Source organism: Salvelinus alpinus, chromosome 1 (assembly GCF_045679555.1).
Source record: "Salvelinus alpinus chromosome 1, SLU_Salpinus.1, whole genome shotgun sequence".
NCBI classification, from domain to species: Eukaryota; Metazoa; Chordata; class Actinopteri; order Salmoniformes; family Salmonidae; genus Salvelinus; species Salvelinus alpinus.
In genome coordinates, this window is record NC_092086.1 from 41,876,081 (window position 1) to 41,898,925 (window position 22,845).

At 41.6% G+C, this 22,845-nt stretch overlaps 3 protein-coding genes across 11 annotated transcripts; 1 reads left to right on the forward strand and 2 right to left on the reverse strand.

Annotated features, from left to right (window-relative positions):
• Positions 1 to 930: 930 nt before the first annotated feature.
• On the reverse strand, positions 931 to 12,267 carry LOC139576354 (mucolipin-1-like). 5 transcript variants are annotated; one of them, XM_071402409.1, is made up of 16 exons: positions 12,169 to 12,267; positions 12,033 to 12,095; positions 9,571 to 9,806; positions 9,315 to 9,476; positions 8,948 to 9,104; positions 7,859 to 7,940; positions 7,501 to 7,597; positions 5,281 to 5,380; positions 5,014 to 5,120; positions 2,999 to 3,148; positions 2,744 to 2,845; positions 2,475 to 2,597; positions 2,140 to 2,346; positions 1,768 to 1,906; positions 1,584 to 1,678; positions 931 to 1,066 (listed from the first exon to the last, which is right to left on the reverse strand). In XM_071402409.1, the coding sequence occupies exons 2-14, from the start codon at positions 12,064 to 12,066 to the stop codon at positions 1,775 to 1,777; spliced, it is 1,689 nt and encodes a 562-aa protein (XP_071258510.1). In that variant the 5' UTR covers positions 12,067 to 12,095; positions 12,169 to 12,267; the 3' UTR covers positions 931 to 1,066; positions 1,584 to 1,678; positions 1,768 to 1,774. The 5 variants fall into 5 exon arrangements, with proteins under 5 accessions (XP_071258510.1, XP_071258492.1, XP_071258501.1 ...); XM_071402391.1 differs by having other exon boundaries at positions 12,027 to 12,095; positions 12,169 to 12,246; XM_071402400.1 differs by having other exon boundaries at positions 12,033 to 12,199.
• Positions 11,379 to 22,323, forward strand: LOC139576372 (N-acetylmuramoyl-L-alanine amidase-like). 3 transcript variants are annotated; one of them, XM_071402423.1, is made up of 6 exons: positions 11,379 to 11,465; positions 15,323 to 15,457; positions 15,718 to 16,563; positions 16,784 to 16,994; positions 21,531 to 21,825; positions 22,254 to 22,323. In XM_071402423.1, exons 2-6 carry the CDS (start codon positions 15,346 to 15,348, stop codon positions 22,266 to 22,268), a joined length of 1,479 nt encoding a protein of 492 aa, XP_071258524.1. In that variant the 5' UTR covers positions 11,379 to 11,465; positions 15,323 to 15,345; the 3' UTR covers positions 22,269 to 22,323. The 3 variants fall into 3 exon arrangements, with proteins under 3 accessions (XP_071258524.1, XP_071258547.1, XP_071258536.1); XM_071402446.1 differs by lacking the exon at positions 11,379 to 11,465 and adding an exon at positions 14,247 to 14,424; XM_071402435.1 differs by lacking the exon at positions 11,379 to 11,465 and adding an exon at positions 14,292 to 14,424 and having other exon boundaries at positions 15,327 to 15,457.
• On the reverse strand, positions 12,665 to 14,735 carry LOC139576375 (trafficking protein particle complex subunit 5-like). 3 transcript variants are annotated; one of them, XM_071402468.1, is made up of 3 exons: positions 14,620 to 14,735; positions 13,902 to 14,174; positions 12,665 to 13,780 (listed from the first exon to the last, which is right to left on the reverse strand). In XM_071402468.1, exons 2-3 carry the CDS (start codon positions 14,169 to 14,171, stop codon positions 13,484 to 13,486), a joined length of 567 nt encoding a protein of 188 aa, XP_071258569.1. In that variant the 5' UTR covers positions 14,172 to 14,174; positions 14,620 to 14,735; the 3' UTR covers positions 12,665 to 13,483. The 3 variants fall into 3 exon arrangements, with proteins under 3 accessions (XP_071258569.1, XP_071258561.1, XP_071258579.1); XM_071402460.1 differs by having other exon boundaries at positions 13,902 to 14,189; positions 14,620 to 14,728; XM_071402478.1 differs by having other exon boundaries at positions 13,902 to 14,310; positions 14,620 to 14,728.
• Positions 22,324 to 22,845: the final 522 nt, after the last annotated feature.

Below are 22,845 nucleotides of genomic sequence, written 5' to 3' on the forward strand. Positions count from 1 at the left end.
GCATTAGACACAGAGGAATGCAATGTACTGAATAAAAAGTGCATGAAACGAGAACGGCTTTAAAAAAAATAAAAATAAAATATGTACAAGCGAGACGCTCATTCAAAATGTAGATGTTGAGCAATTTGGCCATACTAAAATTATTAGTATCAGTCTAACTAACCACAACATTTTTAAAACAAAAAGTAAAAATGAGAAAAACATCAGAAATTATCACATTAGCAGAGTATAAAAAACATGTAGTTAAGAAATACAGTACTACAACCCTTACATGTAATCTGCTGCGCCACTGTGCTGCATGCCATGAGACATTAGCACCGCTTCATGTTCTGTTATCACGACTCATCGTACATGCGTATCTGATAATCCCAATGCAAGATAAATGTACTAAGTAAAAACATTCAAAGAATGGAAAAAAATATTCATTTCTGGTCATCAACACATACTTGAATAAATCCTTTTTGAAAACATGTAATGGAAAAACACCACCAGAAACAGTGCATTCTGGGTAGGCATCAATGATTTCTCTATTTGTCCAACTCTTCCCTTCCTTTTGATCGCTTACGAATCTTGTGCAATTAGTCCTTTTTTCACCTAATGAACATCACTATAAGCTTTCATAACATTTCATACAACAAAATTACATTATCACTTCAAAAGGTTTTTCAAATAAAACAGATACAATATGATAATTCAGTCCCTTTCCTTCAGTGAATCATGATTTGGACCACATACTGGTTTGCAGAATAAATTTTCCCGGAGAGAGATTCAATAAATTACCACTGAATTCAATATAACAATGTCAGACATATCTCATAAAATAATCCCTTACTGGCCTTGTATTTCAGTCAGCTGCAAGACATCCAACAAAATAATTAATAAGGGTGGTTAAAACATTTAGCATTGTTTAAAAAAAGTGGCTTTTCCTCAGCAATATGGAGTCTGTAGGGTGCACTATAAAACCCACTATAGCTGTCTTGCAGTGCATTGGTGTTCAGGTCAGGATCACCTGTCTCTTTACACCAAAGGCTTCATACATATGGATGACTAACTATGGCTGCAGGTCCTGTCCTTGAACATGTAGTCATCCCATCCAGAGGAGGAGAAGGGAACAAAGGACCAAAGAGTGAGTAGCCTTCCCTAAAAATACAGTACATAACGGTGTGCACGTTTCAGCCTGTCTGTTAGTGTGTGTCTCTGTCATAAACATGATTCAGAGGACAATCAATCATAACATTCAGGGCCCCCAGGCACAGTAAAGCACAATTAAACCATTGCCATCCCTCAGTCATAGGGTCATGCAGACCCAATTCAACAAAGGCTTATCAACAATATAAATCAAAACTGCACCATAAATACAACTCCTATTTAGTAAAACATTCAGATATACAGTATGTTGTGCAAAATCAGTTTCCTCTCTGAAAGGACAGCTAGCTATATTGCTGTATTACAGTCATGAATTAGCTATCAGAATGTGCTAGCCATATGAATGTAGCTTGTTAGCTATAAAAACCCAATGAACTGGCATATTAAATATTAATGTGCAATGTACAGCAGTTAGTAACATGTACGTTGTACTGTACCAGTCTGAATTGAAATGTACCGACATGCCACATCCTACAGAGGACAGTGTAGTCTAAGGTCAGATCACCTAGAAGACATCCTCCCACTGGTGCATCTGAAATGGAGAAATGACCAATCTATGTCAATGAAATTGAGATTACAAAAACATCAAACCCTGAATGACACACACACGAAAATACCCACTCTCTCTTCAGTCACAGCAGCAGAAGAATGAACAGGAGGATGCCTCTGGGCCACTGAACATTCCAGAGCAAGGTGTATCAGTACACTCGGCTATGAAAGCATGCAGGTCTGTGATGTGCATCGGCTCCTGGGTTTGGGCCTGTAGAGAGAGAGAGTGCTTTAATAAAACTACTGTAAAGAATCATCTTGCACCCTACTTCCTGTACATTGCACCCTTTTTCCCCCATATGGCACTCATCAACACTCCATCTTTTATTTTAATGTCACTAAATCATCTGTCCTGCATTTCTCCATTCACTCATTCTACCCGCCATCCCTCATCCTCCCCTTCTATCACTCCCCTCATCCTTCATCCCTCCCCTCCCACAGTACCATGATGGCATCGTAGGCTCCGGTGATGAGAGCAATGAAGAGAGAGAGCACCATGTAGATGAAGAGGGAGATGAAGGTGTAGAGGTAGACCTGGCTGAACACCCACACCAGCGTGCCACTCTTCTGCATCTCCGCAAACGTCACAAACATATCGTCTCCGTTGATCAGAGAAAACAGGCACTCTGACACCATGGACAGAGAGCGGAACTGCGGGGACAGAGAGGATGAGTTGGTGTATTAGAACACATTTACTCTTCACAGTTTCAGCAATTTGTGATGTATTTTTATTATTCATTAACAATACATGTGTGTGCGTCCTGTCCATTATCAAATACCTTGGTATGGTAAGGACCCAGCACGATCCAGCCACAGAAGCAATAACCCAGGTATATGGCAGCTACACAGAGGCAGAAGCGGATTACATTAGGGAAGGCAGCCCGCAGCGTCACAATCAGGATCTGAGAATGAGGAAGAGAGAAAACGTAAGACTAATTTACACATGGAAAAAGAAAAAGAGGTGGGAAGTGACGCAATATCTCCTCAGAAAGCCATTCAACTTAAATGTCAATGTGTGCATTTTTGTATGACTGATTATGTCACTCACATTGTACTTCTGGAAGAAACTGAGGTAGCGGAGGACTCCCACCCACACCAACAGAGTGGAGGTACCGAGCAAAATCCCACACACATCATACAACGACATGTTCTGAAGGACAGAGTTAATTAAATCATTTGTATTAATAATTAAATCATTTGTATTAATAATTATATTATTTGCTCTGTCTAATTATAACGGTGGGGTGACTGGTGCAGGCCTGGAAAGATATGAAACTAAAAGCAATGCATTGTTCTGTATTACCTTGGACTCTATGCCAATCTTGATGAAACTGCCGGTGATGGTGAGCAGGTCACTGATGATGAGCAGGATGAACCAGCCATTAATGAACTCCATCCTGTCTGCCCAGCACACACTGTGATTCAGTCTGTGTCTGAAGAACTGGACATACTCCTGTCAGAAACACACAGAGACGGGACAGACAAATGAACAGAATAAACCAGCGGTTTCCAAACTAGGTGTCGCGACCCTATGTGGGGTCGCCTGATATGGCCTTGCTGTCCCCAGTCCACCTGGTCGTGCTTCAACAATTCTGCCTGCGGCTAAGGAACCTTGACCTGTTCACCGTACGTGCTACCTTGTTCCCGGATCTTCTGTTTTCGACTCTCTCGCTCTACCACACCTGCTGTCTCTAACTCAGAATGATCAGCTATGAAAAGCCAGCTGACATTTACTCCGGAGGTGCTGACCTGTTACAACCTCTACAACCACTGTGATTATTATTATTTGACCCTGCTGGTCATCTATGAACAACTTGGCCACGTACTGTTATATTCTCCACCTGGCACAGCCAGAAGAGGACTGGCCACCCCTCAGAGCCTGGTTCCTCTCTAGGTTTCTTCCTAGGTTCCGGCCTTTCTAGGGAGTTTTTCCTAGCCCCTGTGCTTCTACGTCGGCATTGCTTGCTGTTTGGAGTTTTAGGCTGGGTTTCTGTATAGCACTTTGTGACATCGGCTGATGTAAAAAGGGCTTCATAAATACTTTTGATTGATTGATATGAAATTGGGGTCGCAAGTTGACCTACTCATTCCAGGGTTTTTCTTTATTTTTACTATTTTCTACATTGTATAATAATAGTGACGACATCAAAACTATGAAATAACACATATGGAATCATGTAGTAACCAAAAAATATTTAAATGTTAGACAAATCAAAATATATTTTATATTTGAAATTCTTCAAAGTAGCCAGCCTTTGCCTTGATGACAGCTTTGAACACTCTTGACATTCTCTCAAGCAGCTTCATGAGGTAGTCACCTGGAATGCATTTCAATGAACAGGTGTGCATTGTTAAGTTAATTTGTGGAATTTCTTTCCTTCTTAATGCGTTTGAGCCAATCAGTTGTGTGGTGACAAGGTAGGGTGGTACACAGAAGATAGCCCTATTTGGTAAAAGACCAAGTCCATATTACGGCAAGACCAGCTCAAATAAACAAATAGAAACAGTCTATCATTACTTTAAGACATGAAGGTCAGTCAATGCGGAAAATTTCAAGAACTTTGAAAGTTTCTTCAAGTGCAGTCGCAAAAACCATCACGCACTATGATGAAACTGGCTCTCATAAGGACAGCCACAGGAAAAGAAGACAGAGTTATCCCTGCAGCAGAGGATAAACTCATTCGAGTTAACTGCACCTCAAATTGCAGCCCAAATAAATGCTTCACAGAGTTAAAGTAAGAGACATCTCTGAACAGTTGATGTTGAGGTGACTCCGTGAAATCAGGCCTTCATGGTCGAATTGCTGCAAAGAAACCACTACTGAAGGACATGAATAAGAAGAAGCGACTTGTTTGGGCCAATAAACAAGCAATGGACCAGTGGAAATCTGTCCTTTGGTCTGAGGAGTCCAAATTTGAGATTTTTGGTTCCAGCCGTGTCTTTGTGAGACGCAGAGTAGGTGAATAGATGATCTCCACATGTGTGGTTCCAACCGTGAAGCACGGAGGAGGTGATGTGGGGGTGCTTTGCTGGTGACACCGTCTGTGATTTATTTAGAATTCAAGGCACACTTAACCAGCATGACTCCACAGCATTCTGCAGCGATGCGCCATCCCATCTGGTTTGCGCTTAGTGGGACTATCATTTGTTTGTTAGTCTTGTGAAATCCATAGATTAGGGCCTAATGATTTTATTTCAATTGACTGATTTCCTTCTATGAACTATAAGTCATATTTTAAATTGTTGCATTTATATTTTTGTTCAAATAATTACAATGTAACAACGTTTTAGACTTTTGGGGCTCAGCCTTGGTCTTACATGTTGTAGGATGACTCCTCTGAGGATGGAGCGGCCACACAGCAGCAGGGACAGCAGACACACTATGGCCACCAGCACGTCAAAAGCCTCCCGTGCATAGTTCTCTGCTATTGGAGGAAGAAGAGAGGGGTGTTTGAATTAAGTCAGGGAGGGAAGGGAAGGAAGAGGCAAACAGCTAGTAAGGAACAGCAGGAAAGAAGTGAATCAATCTCAAGCTTTACCTCTCCATCAAAAATGTCAGTACCCCCCCATCCCACGCTCTCTCACCATGTCCCCACACGTTGGGGTCTTTGCACTTCTTGATGGAGGCATGGTTGAGCAGGCTGATCTTCACTCTGCCGCTGTGAGCCTTGTTATCCAGGACAACCTGACAGCAGCCACAATACACACACTAAACTTAGCTACAACACAAACCCTGGCTTTATAACAGCTGTCTAAGATACAGTGGGCTATATGGGGCAGCAGTGCTTCCCCTAGGATTTTTTTCAGCAGCGGTGGCAAAGTTGGGCGAAGGGGTGTGGCATGCTAGTGGGCATGGCCAATGGTGCGGTTTTAGAGGCCCTGCTCTTGGCTGCGGAGACAATTTTGCTGTTTTAAAGCTAATTTCCTGCACTTCTACACATTTCGCCATGGTTTATGCCGTGTTCTTATGCCATCGGAGTAACTCAAATTATAACAAAATCAGTGGGGGCCACATGCCATGACTGCCTAGTTTCTTTTTGGTGATTGTTAGTTCTCAAAGATGATCTTATTTTTAAATATATTGCGCCATTATATACAGTGGGGAGAACAAGTATTTGATACACTGCCGATTTTGCAGGTTTTCCTACTTACAAAGCATGTAGAGGTCTGTAATTTTTATCATAGGTACACTTCAACTGTGAGAGACGGAATCTAAAACAAAAATCCAGAAAATCACATTGTATGATTTTTAAGTAATTAATTTGCATTTTATTGCATGACATAAGTATTTGATACATCAGAAAAGCAGAACTTAATATTTGGTACAGAAACCTTTGTTTGCAATTACAGAGATCATACGTTTCCTGTAGTTCTTGACCAGGTTTGCACACACTGCAGCATTGATTTTGGCCCACTCCTCCATACAGACCTTCTCCAGATCCTTCAGGTTTCGGGGCTGTCGCTGGGCAATACGGACTTTTAGCTCCCTCCAAAGATTTTCTATTGGGTTCAGGTCTGGAGACTGGCTAGGCCACTCCAGGACCTTGAGATGCTTCTTACGAAGCCAATCCTTAGTTGCTCTGGCTGTGTGTTTCAGGTCGTTGACATGCTGGAAGACCCAGCCACGACCCATCTTCAATGCTCTTACTGAGGGAAAGAGGTTGTTGGCCAAGATCTCGCGATACATGGCCCCATCCATCCTCCCCTCAATACGGTGCAGTAGTCCTGTCCCCGTTGCAGAAAAGCATCCCCAAAGAATGATGTTTCCACCTCCATGCTTCACGGTTGGGATGGTGTTCTTGGGGTTGTACTCATCCTTCTTCTTCCTCCAAACACGGCGAGTGGAGTTTAGACCAAAAAGCTCTATTTTTGTCTCATCAGACCACATGACCTTCTTCCATTCCTCCTCTGGATCATCCAGATGGTCATTGACAAACTTCAGACGGGCCTGGACATGCGCTGGCTTGAGCAGGGGGACCATGCGTGCTCTGCAGGATTTTAATCCATGACGGCGTAGTGTGTTACTAATGGTTTTCTTTGAGACTGTGGTCCCAGCTCTCTTCAGGTCATTGACCAGGTCCTGCCGTGTAGTTCTGGGCTGATCCCTCACCTTCCTCATGATCATTGATGCCCCACGAGGTGAGATCTTGCATGGAGCCCCAGACCAAGGGTGATTGACCGTCATCTTGAACTTCTTCCATTTTCTAATATCTGCGCCAACAGTTGTTGCCTTCTCACCAAGCTGCTTGCCTATTGTCCTGTAGCCCATCCCAGCCTTGTGCAGGTCTACAATTTTATCCCTGATGTCCTTACACAGCTCTCTGGTCTTGGCCATTGTGGAGAGGTTGGAGTCTGTTTGATTGAGTGTGTGGACAGGTGTCTTTTATACAGGTAACGAGTGGAGAACAGGAGGACTTCTTAAAGAAAAACGAACAGGTCTGTGAGAGCTGGAATTCTTACTGGTTGGTAGGTGATCAAATACTTATGTCATGCAATAAAATGCAAATTAATTACTTAAAAATCATACACTGTGATTTTCTGGATTTTTGTTTTAGATTCCGTCTCTCACAGTTGAAGTGTACCTATGATAAAAATTACAGACCTGTACATGCTTTGTAAGTAGGAAAACCTGCAAAATCGGCAGTGTATCAAATACTTGTTCTCCCCACTGTATATATATATTCTACATACATTATATCTGTATTTACACGCTTATGTTGACACTTAAAACATTTGTGGCGGCCACAATTGAAATGCATATAGGGGAAACTGGGCTGTTCAGGTGAAATTGGACGGTCATCTCACCATAATAGCAAAGGTGTAGCAGTCAGGGATCTCATTGTTGATGATGGTCTGGATGTTTATGGCCTTCAGCTGGAACTGAATGGTCACATTGATCAGCCTGGAGACCAAGAAGAAGAAGATGAGACAAGATCCAGTAAGAGGAATGCATGTAATCTCAATGGAGAAGTGATTACCCAGTAATGTTCCATGTTGATATTTAATGCTGAAACGACTCGAGTTACATAAGCATTACCATAAGCAATACATTAACATAAGAAAGGACTGACAAAATTACAAAAATGGGATTCAAAACCCCATGAGGAATTGCATGCAAGAATAAAAGGGAAGAGGGAGCAAGGGAAACCATTGTGTGTCTCACTTGTGAAACTGGAGAATGAAGTTCTTGTAGTCACTGTAATCAGGAGGAGGGGGGTCTGGTAGTGGGTCCACACCAATGCAATCTGAAAAACACAGAAGGATGGAATAAAAGCAAGTTGAGAGAGAGTAGGAACAAAAACAGAAATCCAGAAGATTTATTTCCAGAATTATATACACTGAGTATACCGAACACCTTCCTAATATTGTGTTGCACCCCTTCAGCTGTGTCACGTTGGCTGGATGTCCTTTGGGTGGTGGACCATTCTTGATACACACAGTAAACTGTTGAGCATGAAAAACCCAGCAGCGTTGCAGTTCTTGACACAAACCGGTCCTACTACCATACCCCGTTCAAAGGCAATTCAATCTTTTGTCTTGCCCATTCACCCTCTGAATGGCACACATACACAATCCATTTATCCTCCCATTCATCTACACTGCTTGAAGTGGATTAAACCAAGTAACATCAATAAGGGATCATAGCTTCACCTGGATTCCCCCAGTCAGTCTGTCATGGGAAGAGCAGGTCTTCCTAATATTTTCTACACTCAGTGTACATTTGACACTTGCAAGTATTCTGTTATTCACTTTTTTTTTTCCCAAAGCCAATGGAAAATACTTTCACAACTTCAACATTTTGAAATACAAGGTTATCTTAAACTACTTCTGTTTAGTTGCCAACCTTGACTCAACCGCTTTTGATAACATTTCAAACAATGGTCCGTTGCCAAAACACATAAAAAAACTGTGTGCTAACGAACTATCTTTGTGAAATCAGCAGGTGAATCGAACAGAAGACGTCCATTTGGCCAGCTCTCTATTATTTTGCTGATGTTAGTGGAAATAGCACTTATATGGTTAATGCTTTTATGGACAGGATCTATTCTCAGTACTGAAAGTAGGGCACGGTTAGAGGGCAACTCTTGCCATATGTGGAGCTTTGACTCACTAACAGTTACTTCCTAATGGGCCAAAGACAACTGGCAGTGGATTTTAAAAAACAAAACCGACAGATTGATGTGAAATACATGGAGGGGGAATTTGGTAGACAACTTAATGAACAGAAAAAAGGAGAATGCGGCCAGGGTACCGGTGATAACTTCGGGGTCGATGTCAAAGGTGTCGTTGATGGGGTCGATGATGCCCCTCTTGTAGTACCGCTGGCACAGAGAGAGGGCACTCCCATTCACACCCTCACCCCACACATATGCATACCGCCCCACTAATGTCTGTGGTAGAGCCAGGTACTGAGGAAAAGAAAATAGAAAGGATGATGAATGGAATAGGTAACATACAGTTATACTAATAGCATGACATCATATAGACAGACAAGGAAGACAAAATATAATTTAAAAACACAGCAATAACACAAGGCATAACATAGAACACAATGAGAGGGTTGAGAAGTCACTCATCTGTGGGTCTCTGTTTAGTGTTGCGTACTGAGATACTAGTACCTGATCTACAGCATAATACATATGGCTATAGAGTTCACTCTGTGTGTGGATTGCCATTGAAGAGCCATCCCGGTAGTCTTTAAGGAAAAGGTGTTTGAAGGATGCTGTGTTCTCTTCCTTGAATGTCACCACCATCTGGTTACTCAAGCCAAACAGGACTAACTAGAGAAGGGAGTGACAGGGGATTAAAGGTTAAAACAATGAAAATCAACAGAAGCCCCATGAATACCAATTATTCAGTTCAGTAAAGGCTAACCTGTACAGTGACGATGAGGATCTTGAGCAGCTGCAGGACCAGTTTAAAGGGCTTGCGGCCCTTGGCGTGGTACTTGTCACAGGGGCTCATGAAGAAGTACTTGAGCTTCCTCCGCAGTGACTCCTCCTGCTGCTGTTGCCTGAGCTCTGAGCCTACCAGACTGGTGACCCGGGGGTTCCTGCCACTGAGGTCATCGGACCTGTAGCTGCTCACAGGCGAGAACAGCTCATCCTTCTCTGAGAGAGAATCAATGACAGACATGGGTTTCTACATACAACATAGGGAAGGCATATCTGAAAAGAGCACTCATAGCTTGATATTGCTGCTGAAAAAGAGGAAGCGGGAAAGCGATGTGGTATAATTTTACTATAATTATATAAATTCAAGCATGCATTGGATCAGTAGGTATGATATAGCCCATTCAATAAGAAAATAGAGACCCCTTGACTTTTTCCCACATTGTTATGTTAGCCTTATTCTAAAATTGATTAAATTGTTTTCCTCCCTCAATCTACCCAAAATAACCCATAATGACAAAGCAAAAACAGGTTAAGATATTTTGTAAATGTATAAAAAAAGAATAATAATAATAAAAATAAAAAAATACATAAGTATTCAGACCCTTTACTCAGTACTTTGTTGAAGCACCTTTGGCAGCAATTACAGCCTTGAGTCTTCTTGGGTATGACGCTACAAGCTTGGCACCCCTGTATTTGTTCCGAAGCCACTCCTGCGTTGTCTTGGCCGTGTGCTTAGGGTCATTGTCCTGTTGAAAGGTGAACCGTCGCCCCCCAGTCTGAGGTCTGGATCAGGTTTTCATCAAGGGATTTCTCTGTACTTTGTTCCATTCATCTTTCACTCAATCCGGACTAGTCTCCTAGTCCCTGATGCTAAAAAACATCCCCACAGCATGATGCTGCCACCCCCATGCTTCACCGTAGGGAGATGCCAGGTTTCCTCCAGATGTGACGCTTGGCATTCAGGCCAAAGAGTTCATCTTGGTTTCATCAGGCCAGAGAATCTTGTTTCTCATGGTCTGAGAGTCATTTAGGTGCCTTTTGGCAAACTCCAAGCGGGCTGTCGTGTGCCTTTTACTGAGGAGTGGCTTCTGTCTGGCCACTCTACTATAACTGCCTGATTGGTGGAGTGCTGCAGAGATTGTTATCCTTCTGGAAGGTTCTCCCATCTCAACAGAGGAACTCTGGAGCTCTGTCAGCTCTGCTCTCCCTGACCATGGCCCTTCTCCCCCGATTGCTCAGTTTGGCTGGGCGGATAGCTCTAAGAAGAGAGCTGGCCGCTCATTCTCAATTTAAGAATGATGGAGGCTACTGTGTTCTTGGGGACCTTCAATGCTGCAGAAATGTTTTGGTACCCTTCCCCAGATCTGTGCCTCGACACATACCTGTCGCGGAGCTGTACGGACGATTCCTTCAGCCTCATTGCTTGATTTTTGCTCTGACATGAACTGCCAACTGTGGGACCTTATATAGACAGGTGTGTGCCTTTTCAAATCATGTCCAATCAATTTCATTTACCATAGGTGAACTCCGATCAAGTTGTAGAAACATATCAAGGATGATCAATGGAAACAATGGAAATTTCTACTCAAAGCAAAGGTTGTAAAAGTACACTAGACATTTACAGAATAAATCATACCTAGTTTGATGATTGTCATAATCAGTGAAAACGTTATTGATTTATGTAACGTTAGCTTAAACGGCATTTTATAGATGTTATGTATGCCAATTTTACCTCGGTTTGTTTACGGAAGTCGGAGGCGACTACCTGTGCTAATTAGCTATCTGCGTCTCCCAACACCTGTGTGGGAACAAGGACGCCACAAACGTGTTGCAACTGAAAAATACTGCTAGTTGCAACTGTTAAAACAGTGTACAGTAAGTGTTTATTTTGCATTTGTGAAATTATTTTGGTGATATGAAAGTAGAAAGCTTAATGTTTCTAGAACCGTACAGCAATTGAGGATCGATTCATGTTCAAATGGATTATTTGGCTGTCAGTCAATTCCCCTCTGAAAATAACATTTAGTGACGTTATATTCTTGGGCTATGTATGAAACAGTAATGGAAGCATTATTGACATACAATTCGCCTATTATGATCATATTGCGATGCCGGGCACTCACAGATGACATGCAGCCTTCTCATTTAACACTATACAACAAATACATTATCCTTATGAAAATAGTTATTTTATACACCTTTAGGTTTACCAAACTCGGTCCTCGGGACACCAAGGGGTGCATGTTTTGTGTTTTCCCTTAACACTACACAGCTGATTCAAATCATCAATAACTAAACATCAAGCTTTAATAATTTTGTAGTGTTAGGGCAAAAACCAAAACGTACACCCCTTGTGGTCCCGGGGACCGAGTTAGGTAAATGCTGGTTAACTTTAAAAATTAGGTTTAGACTGATACATTGAAGTACATGACCAACCTGTACCGTCTTGGATGCAGTTACAGTTCGTTGATGCCATGGCGATGCTTTGCAGGACATGAATGAATTCTTAAGAATAATACAATTTAAGAAATTATCTTTTAGGACTGTCAGAAAGCTAAACATTGAGGAAACAACTTACAGGAGAATAGGGACGCTGCGCTCTACAAACAATCACAAAGCCGCAGCTTCCAATGGTCACATGACAATCACCATGTGACATGTTGTCCGGAAAATGGTCATTGGTCCAAAATATCTAATTCGTGATAGCGTTTGTCAAAACCCATTAGCCCCACCCATTGCATTGATTGTCAAATGATCAAAGCTAGGCTGCGTTCAGTACAACGGAAACGGTGACATAATGAACCAGTTGAAAACCGGGGAGGGGTTATGGGTTCAAAATGTATCCGCTGCCCTTTAAATGTCACTAATTTATTCAAGCTACACCCCGGCACACCCACCGTACGGAGCAAATGTACGTCACACTCTGTTCAAAAACGTACAAGAAATGTAGAGAAAGCGTTTGCTAAATGACTAAAATGTTAAGTACAAATTGTTGAACGTATCAAACGTTCAAACAAATTGAACACAGCCCTGGATTCATCGATTTTCCTCATATGATCACCGGATCTTTAGAATTACTCAGCAAGCCTTTTAATATCAGTTAATTGCTAAAATGCTTACACACGTTGATAAACAGTAAAAGTATTTCAAACATGTCTAGATAGAAACAAATAAAGGTGTAAAATGAAACTACACCTACAAACCCCTGAGTCATGACATTTTTTGCCAACATAATGCTCTGTGGAAATGACCACTGATAACTTTCACATATTTTGAATAGCTTAAAATGTAATTTGTTAGGGAACACAATGACAGTCTTTAATTTCACCATGTTGAACTCAGTTGGAGGGTAAACCATTGCACATATTGGTGTATTATACTGCAGTCCATATTTTCAATGTGTTGGTCCTTTGTGTGATTCAGAAATGTCTTGAGATATCAAAAACAAAAGAGATGACGTTCACATACGTCCTATGCAGTCTTAAGAGATGGTTTAAGATACACTGTCAGTGAGAATGTCAAAGTCATTAGATAAGGGTTGACTGACTGAGGAGATTCACAAGAAACATTGACCTTTATAAATGTTGTCTCATATGAACTCTTGGACCAAATAAATATAATAGCTCAGAATTGGGATTAACATTCTAATCATTCATTCATTTTTACTCTCTCTCACGTGGTGATAAAAAGACATCCTGTTTCACTTCTCAATATACTGTATATTCACAACTCAACTACTCCTATGCAGACTTGTCTACAGACAGACCACTCACTCAGTCCATATCTCAAGTTACTGGCTCGTTCACACGGCAGAGCATATTGAGACCTAGTGAGAATGATGATCAACTTCATCATTCTCTTATTCTAGCATGTGTACACCAACACTCTCTCATCTATCTGCCATCCAGGGCCTTGTCTCTGGCTATCACAGCTTCATCAAACTTGATCATGAGCGTGGTGCCCTTGTGCCAGTGGGCTGTGACCTTGGCAGGGAAGCCACTGTGTGTGAGAATGGCCTCTACGATGCCAGCGGTGAATGCAGCACAGTTTAGTGTGCTGTTCTCCTTGGGCACAGAGATGTAAGCGTTGATCAGTGGCTCCTTCTCTATGATGTAGTAGGTCTTGTCGTCATCGTTGGCCTGCTCCAGCTTGTCTGCCTCCTTACCGAACATAGCTTTCCATACTGACACCTATATGAAGCAAATTGAAAATTATAGACATGTACTTATGCATGGGCATAATGACAAGTGTTACACCTTATGAGACTGTTACATATGAACTTATCTACCTTGAGCCCATGCAAGCACGTACCTTGACGAAGAGCAGTATGTTAAGCACCTTGGTCTCCCTCTTCCCATTCTTCTCCCTCAGCACCAGCACGTCCAGCATACTGGCGCCAACGCTCTGACCCAGGTCTGCCAAGCGTTGCTGCAGCTCGGACACAGAGTATACGCGGCTCTGGCAGTACTGCACCATCTCAGAGAAGAGCAGTGCAAAGGCACTCACACTGACTTCAGTCTTGGGACGGGTTAGAGGCCGTTCCAGGATGTTTGACTTTCCTCTCGTGAACCGAGTGTCCATTTTCTGAAAGAGAATGATCTGTAAATAGAAGTAAAATAGCCTGAAGTGATAATATGCTAGCCATGTCAATTCCAAATTCAGGTAGCCGCGCCTCAAGAGGACCAGTTTCGGCGCATGCGCGGGCTTCGGAAATCTTTACCTGCAGTACATATGCAAAGAGATTAGCCAACGACGATTCCGTAAATTAGGAGGAACTAACTGCATTGAAGAAACATCAAAGTGGCTGCTAGCGCAGATGAAAGCGGACGATAAAGTATGTTGGATGCTAGCATAACTAGCCAGCTAATGTAGCTGCTAGCTAGTGATAATTTAGCTAGCTAAAATTGTCAAGCAAGCTAGCGAACTCACTCGACGACAAAAACGCCAAAACTCAGTCATTCACACTGTTAACAAGCTAAACATATTTATTTAGTTAATTATTCTTATACAAGGACCTAAAACCCCTTACCGTGTTTCAATGTTTTCAGCCTGCTGCTGTGTTGGTGACTTCCTGTTCTGGTCACGTGTCTTGTTCTAGTAAAGCACTGATCTATGATCAGCAGTGCATGTTCTCATCTGACACATAGCGGTTGCCACATGTGTAATCTAAATTACATGCCTTGAAAAAGTTCAAAAAAATGCAAGATGTCCTAATGTCAATTGCATGTTTAAAAAAAATATTCCTGTTAAATGATGCATGGGAATTTCCTTTGAGTTCTTGCTGTGTATTTCCAGGGCCATTTGGAAAAGGAACAAGAACATGCTTGCATTCTCATGCGTCACAGACCTGTCAATGATTAAATAGAGACTGTTACCTAAACACAACACACAATGTGATGCTGTACAGTAGTTTTTAACAGAATTTTGTTTAATATTGAGATATTATGAAACAACAGTCTATGCAAAGTACTCGAGGAGAAGGGGAAAAATAAATTGCTGACCTAAAGGTTGTAATAGTGGCAATGGTGTAATGCAATAAGGTAAACATTTAAATTCAGAAAGACCTTGAGCCATAAGGACAAACACACATGCCCACACACACTTACCTAACAGTTGCCAATTTCCCACACCATGTCCCTCAATAAATGGCTCAAATTAATCAGCACCGTATCTGTTTGTACAGTGGTTGCATAATTCACTTGATGTGTTTGCCTTCCTATAAATGTTCCAAGGTAGGCGATGCAATGCATAATACATGTCAGGAGCACAGGGCGTTGAAGACTCAATGATTTCCCCAATGGAACCGCACCGGAAATGGTGTCTGACCCTTCTTGTGGTCTTGGTCAGTGCTCACACTGATACCAAAGGTAACTCAATCTGTTTGTGTTCACTTTTTTCCTATTTATTTAGAGGTCATGACCAGTCAAACTCTTTTCGAGAGAGAGCAAGAAAGTCAGCAAGGAAATGCATTACAGCTACTTAGAGGAAGAAGTTGCAAGAAAATGCTATTTTAGGCAATATAGGGTGCAGTTATTAATACACATTACAGAACAGTATGTAGTTTCTGTTTATAGAAAAGTGATGCTGAATATTATCAAATGTAAACTAGTTTGTTTTCTGATTTCAGTCACGTCCTCCCAGCATATGGACGACTTCATCAGAGTGTTGGAGCAGGTAGAAGACAGTAACCCTGGACTGGAGCCTGTAAATGTGTTGAGAGGCCTACGCAGGGCAGCCGGTCTCAGAGATGAGTTCATGCAGCACTTCTTGGGCACTATCTGGGAGGACAGCACCTCAGAGGCACCAGTCATGGACTCCAATCTCTCAGATTTCATTGGCAGGGCTATGCGCCACAAGGTGACAGAGAGAGGTAGAGAGGAAGGGGTTGTCCTTACTGCTGATGGCACCACGGTTGCTATGAGCCCAGTCCTCCTGGGTATTGAAGCTGGGCTAGTGTCTGAGACGAGGTGTCGGTTCTGTGGCCTGTACCCCCTCACTCTGGCTAGGAACTTGGGTCTGTCCTTCCAGCGCTTCCACAGCTCTCTCCTCTCCCAACGCCTGGGCCCTGATGGCTGCTGGGACGACGTGACCTCGCCTCAGGTCTTCACCCTCTCCGACAAGCCCTCCCTCGCCACGGATGCCCTGGTTAATGGCGGTATGGATGGTGTGATTCTGGGGATTGAGGTCTCAGCTCAGTCCCAGCGTCCTCTCAAGCTGAGCAGCCTACTGAGGAGGTACTACTGTCATCATCTTGAGGGGGAAGGACTGGATGCTGCTCCTCGTCTGATCAGCCAACTACGCAGGGAGAACTTCAGAGAACTGGCCAGGCCCCACCTCCTGCAGAGGCAGGTGGTGAGATCCCTGGTCCTACAGAGGAGACTGATCGACCACTCCACGATGTTGGCACAGGAAAAGGAAGAGCTGACAGCTGTGGTGAGGGAAGGAATAAAGGAGTTTGTCCACAGATATATAGGTAAGTAAACCCCACTGCAGAGGGAGAGAGTGGAGATAGAGAGGGTTACTGTAGTGCAGGGAAAGCTAAAAAGGATAGGTCAACATTTATTGGAATAATTTTGACTTTGATCCAAGAAAGCACAAATAGTAACAATAATTGAGACATGGTGTTATTGTTGAAAAAAGGAGTGGATAAACATGTTAAAACTCAATCTCTCTCTGGATTGCCCTACCTCTAGACTGTCCAGCTATTATCCCGCGGTGTCAGTGGGGGGCTGCACCATACCGGGGCACTCCCACCCCCCTGTCCCTCCCCCTCTCGTTCATGTACATCCACCACACCTACCAGCCTGGCCAGCCTTGTCTCACCTTTCAGCAGTGTTCTGCAGACATGAGGTCCATGCAACGCTTTCACCAGGATGACCGGGGCTGGGACGATATTGGATACAGGTATGTGTAGTACACAGTAGAGGTCGACGTAACAGGCAGGCTCCTCGTGGAGTGCAATGTAATCAGGTGTTAGAGCATTGGACTAGTTAACTGTAAGGTTCTGATTAATCGGGGCCGATTTCAAGTTTTCATAACAATCGGAAATCGGTATTTTTGGGCGCCAATTTTCTTTATATATTTTTTTACACCTTTATTTAATCTTTATTTAACTAGGCAAGTCAGTTAAGAACACATTCTTATTTTCAATGACGGCCTAGGAACATTCTGCCTCGTTCAGGGGCAGAACGACAGATTTTTAACCTTGTCAGCTCGGGGGATCCAATCTTGCAACCTTACAGTTAACTGTCCAATGCTCTAACACCTGATTACATTGCACTCCATGAGGAGCCTGCCTGTTACGCGAATGCAGTAAGCTAAGGTAAATTGATAGCCAGCATTAAACTTATCTTATAAAAAACAATCAATCAATGACTGTCATTGCTCCAATGTGTACTTAACCATAAACATCAATGCCTTTCTTAAAATCAATACACAAGTATATATTTTTAAACCTGCATATTTAGCTAAAAGAAATCCAGGTTAGCAGGCAATATTAACCAGGTGAAATTGTGTCATTTCTCTTGCGTTCATTGCACGCAGAGTCAGGGTATATGCAACAGTTTGGGCCGCCTGGCTCTTTGCGAACTAATTTGCCAGAATTTTACGTAATTATGACATAACATTGAAGGTTGTTCAATGTAACAGGAATATTTAGACTCATGGATGCCACCCTTTAGATAAAATAAGGAACGGAATAAACGTTTTGTTTTCGAGGTGATAGTTTCCGGATTAGTCAAAGGTATATGGTTTAGAGAGAAATAGTCGACACGTTATAATTCCTGTAATAACTTGCGGCTGAACTTGAAAGGGGTTCCTTCGTTATTTTACCGTTCATGTCTTCCATAGAGAATGTCTTGATCTACTTCAAATAAGGTCTGTGTTTCGTGCAGGCTTAAACCGCCTCGACGTTTTGATACCCGTGTAAATCTCACTAGGATAAGGTAACGTTTGTCAACATATTTTCATAAATCCACTCTACAAAAAAAATGATCTTCGCTTATATTTAGCCCTTATTGATCAGAGTTACCTTGTCCTATGGATATCTACACAGTTATTAAATTGGCACGGTGGTGTAAGCCTACACGAAACACAGACCTTATTTTAAGTGAATCTAAAAATATCCTATGGAATAAATGAAGGAACCGCTTTTCAGATTTTGCTAGAAGGTGTCATGGGAATTATGACTCGCACTTTGGTCGTCAATTCTTACCATGCCCATTATTAAAATAGGATTACCTGCATATAGAAATCACAGTTTTTGTTTTCAACATTCATCACAGGTAACTTAAACTCTATTTTTATTCAAACAGTTGAGAGTATTTGTCTCCTAAGCAGACTCTTCAGTATCATTGTCACTTCAGAGCTGTGTGTGTGTATTTATGTATTATATTAAGTTAAAATAAAAGTGTTCATTGTTCATTCAGTATTGTTGCAATTGTCATAATTACAAAAATGTGTGTATGTGTATGATATATATATAAAACATTTTCTTTTTTAATAAATCGGCCGATTAATCAGTATCGGCTTTTTTTGTCCTCCAATAATCGGTATCGGTATCGGCGTTGAAAAATCATAATCGGTCGACCTCTAGTACACAGGTCTTAGGATATAGTGCCTTCAGAAAGTATTCATACCCCTTGACTTATTACACATTTAGTTGTGTTACAGCCTGAATTCAAAAGGAATTAAATAAATAAAACAATCTCACCCATCTACACACAATACCCCAAAATGACAAAGTGAAAAAAAATTATAGAAATGTTTGCAAATGTATAAAAATTAAATACAAATATATCTAATTTACATAAGTATTCACACCCTTGAGTCAATACATGTTAGAATCACCTTTGGCAGTGATTACAACTGTGAGTCTTTCTGGGTAAGTCTCTAAGTGTAAGGACCGACTCAGGAGATGAGAAGCAGGTACAGAGATTCAACATTTAATCAGGAAACAAACAAAGACCAAGACAAGAACAGCGTCAGCACACGGGTACAAAACGACAACTGACAATTAATGCTGAAGCAGGGAACAGAGCAGGGAACCAGACAGATATAGGGGAGGTAATGACAGAGGTGATTGAGTCCAAGTGAGTCCAATAATCGCTGATGCGCGTGACAGGGGGAAGGCAGGTGTCCGTAATGATGGTGGCAGGAGTGCGTAATGCTGGGGAGCCTGGTGCCTTTGAGCGCCAGGGAGGGGGAGTGGGAGCAGGCGTGACACTAAGAGCTTTGCACATCTGGATTGTACAATATTTGCACATTATTATTTAAAAAAATCTTCAAGCTCTGTCAAGTTGGTTGTTGATCATTGCTAGACAGTCATTTTAAAGTAATGACAGATTTTCAAGCCGATTTAAGTCAAAACTGTAACTAGGTCACTCAGGAACATTCAGTGTCGTCTTGGTAAGCAACTTGAGTGTATATTTGGCCTTGTGTTTTAGGTTATTGTCCAGCTGAATGGTGAATTTATCTCCCAGTGTCTCAGTAGTCTCTCAGGAGACTGAACCAGGTTTTTCTCTAGGATCTATTCCATTATTTTTTATCCTAAAAAAAACTCCTCAGTCCTTGCCAATGACAAGCATACCCAGAACATGATGCAGCCACCGACCATGCTTGAAAATATGAAGAGTGTTACTCAGTAATGTGTTGTGTTGGATTTGCCCTTAAACATAACGCTTTGTTTTCAGGACATAAAGTTCATTTTTACCCCACGTTTTTGGCAGCCTTATTGCAAACAGGATGCATGTTTTCTAATATTTTTTATTCTGTACAGGCTTCCTTCTTTTCACTCCGTCATTTATTTTAGTATTGTGGAGTAACTACAATGTTGTTGATCCATCCTCAGTTTTCTCCTATCACAGCCATTAAACCTCTTAAGGATCCGCCCCTTTTCCCCCCAATTTTTTACGAAAATGACATACTCTAATCTAACTGCCTGCAGCAAGGATATGCATATTCTTTGTATCATTTGAGAGGAAAGACTTTGAAGTTTGTGGAAATGTGAAAGGAATGTAGGAGAATATAACACAATAGATGTGGTAAAAGATAATACAAAGAAAAAAACGTTATTTTGTATCTTTTTGTAACATCATCTTTGAAATGCAAGAGAAAGGCCATAATGTATTATTCCAGCCCAGGTGCAATTTAGATTTTGGCCATTAGATGGCAGCAGTGTATGTGCAAAGTTTTAGACTGATCCAATGAACCATTGTATTTCTGTTCAAAAATTTGTATCAAGACTGCCCAAATGTGCCTAATTTGTTTATTAATAACTTTTCATGTTCAAAATTGTGCACTCTCCTCAAACAATAGCATGGTATTATTTCACTGTAATAGCTACTGTAAATTGGACAGTGCAGTTAGATTAACAAGAATTTAAGCTTTCTGCCAATATCAGATATGTCTATGTCCTGGGAAATGTTCTTGTTACTTACAACCTCATGCTAATTTCATTAGCATACTGTACGTTAGCTCAACCATCCCGTGGACAGGACACTGATCCCGAAGAAGTTTTAGCATGAGTTTTGAAATACTACCTCATCTCTGTAACCCGGCCCACACATACAATTATCTACTGTGTAAGGTCCCTCAGTCGAGCAGTGAATTTCAAAAACAGATTCAACCACAAAGGCCAGGGAGGTTTTCCAATGCCTCGCAAAGAAGGGCACCTATTGGTAGATGGATAAAACGAAACAAAAAAGCAGACATTGAATATCCATTTGAGCATGGTTAAGTTATTAGTTTCACGTTGGATGGTGTGCCAATAGACCCAGTCATTACAAAGATACAGGCGTCCTTCTTAACTCAACTGCCAGAGAGGAAGGAAACCATTCAGGGATTTAATCATGAGGCCAATGGTGATTTTAAAACAGTTACAGAGTAGAGTAAACAGTTACACTATTATTGCACATGGAGTGAGTCCATGCACCGTATTATATGACTTGTTAAGCAAATTTTTACTTTTTTAAACTTTTTTTTACTTTTAGGCTTGCCATAACAAAGGAGTTTAATACTTATTGACTCAAGACATATTAGCTTTTCATTATTAAGGAATTTTAGAAAATGTCTAAAAACATAATTTCACTTTGACATTATAGGGTGTGTAGAGTGTGTAGACCAGTGACACAAAATCTAAATTTAATAAATGTAAAATTCAGGCTGTAACACAACAATGTGGAAAAAGTAAAGGAATGTGAATACTTTCTGAAGGTGCTGCACAGTTGGACACTACACAGCCTCCTCGCAAACCACAATGCTTATGTAATGTGTCAAGTTTGAGTATACAGTATGTGTGTATGTGTGTGTGTGTCGCTCTCATAATTAGAGGTTAGAAATTAGCTGTCCAATTCTGGTAATTGTTGTTTACCAAGCAAAATGTGACTTGATGATGAATCACTCATGATGAATGACTCATCCCTTGCCGATGTTTGCCTCCAGCTTTGTGGCAGGCTCTGACGGGTACCTCTATGAGGGGCGTGGGTGGCACTGGCAAGGGGCCCACACTAAAGGTTACAACTCCAAGGGCTACGGGGTGTCATTCATCGGTGACTACACCTCCAGCTTGCCATCGCAGCAGACCATGGAGCTGGTGAGAGATCGTCTGGCATCCTGTGCTGTGGGAGGCGGGCGACTGGTCGGTAACTTCACCCTGTATGGCCACAGACAGCTGGTTAAGACTTCCTGTCCTGGAGACGCCTTCTACTCAGAGATCACAGGCTGGGAGCACTTTGGGGTAAGAGAGTGTGTGCAGTATGTACAGATGTAGGATCTTAATTTGATCACACTGTTGGAGGATAACTTTCCTGCAATGCATGACATGTAAAACTTGTAGTGTATTTGAGGTTTAAAAATGCTTCTGAAGTTTGCTGTTTCCACTTTAAAATTTCAGACTTGATTTTTCATTGCAAAAAATGAATCAACCCCTAAAATAATTTCCATTAATTATAATCCACATAATATTTCAAATTTCCTGTTGCTGTTGGATTATTTTCCTGCTGTAGCAAACTGACTCAAATTAAGAGCCTACATCTTTGTGTACATGTATATGTGGGGGTTATCAGGCAGTTATTAACAATGAATAGGCCTATGTGTTTTTGTTATTTCATGTCTAATGGTCTTATCTCTCCACAAACTTACTTTCATTCTTTCCATTTTCCCCAGGAGGTTCAAAACTGAAGATATTGTGAAAAGTGGAGTGATTAATCTCACAGAATAAATATTTGTAATTTGGCTCCAGTGTTTGCCTTTTGTTTTATCAACATCTGTTATATATGACTTTCTGATAGTTGCTCTGATAGAGCTGTTCTGAATAGGTCAGGGAATTATGTTGTCAGTTTTGCGTCGGCACCAATCAATCAATTGACAGCTTTTATTGCTTTTTCATTGCGTACACCTGGTCATCTTGGTGAGACACCCGCAGGGAGTGGGGTCACGCCCAGGGGCACCATTGTACAGCGCACCTGGAGCAATTAGGATTAAGTGCCTTGCTCAAGGGTACAGCAACAGATTATTTCACCTTTCGGTGCTGGTATTTGAACCAGCAACCTCTTACTGGACCAACGCTCTAACCTCGCCCCTATGGGCATACTACACAATTTGATGCAGTTTGTGATGTGAGAAATTCTATAGTTCAGTAAATGGCCTGAAAGCTAGGTCTTCATAAGTCTACATAATCATAGGTTTAGTACATAATCTGATTGTTGGTCACAGGCAGCTCACTAGTGTCACCTACTGTAAAAAATAAAATAAAAAT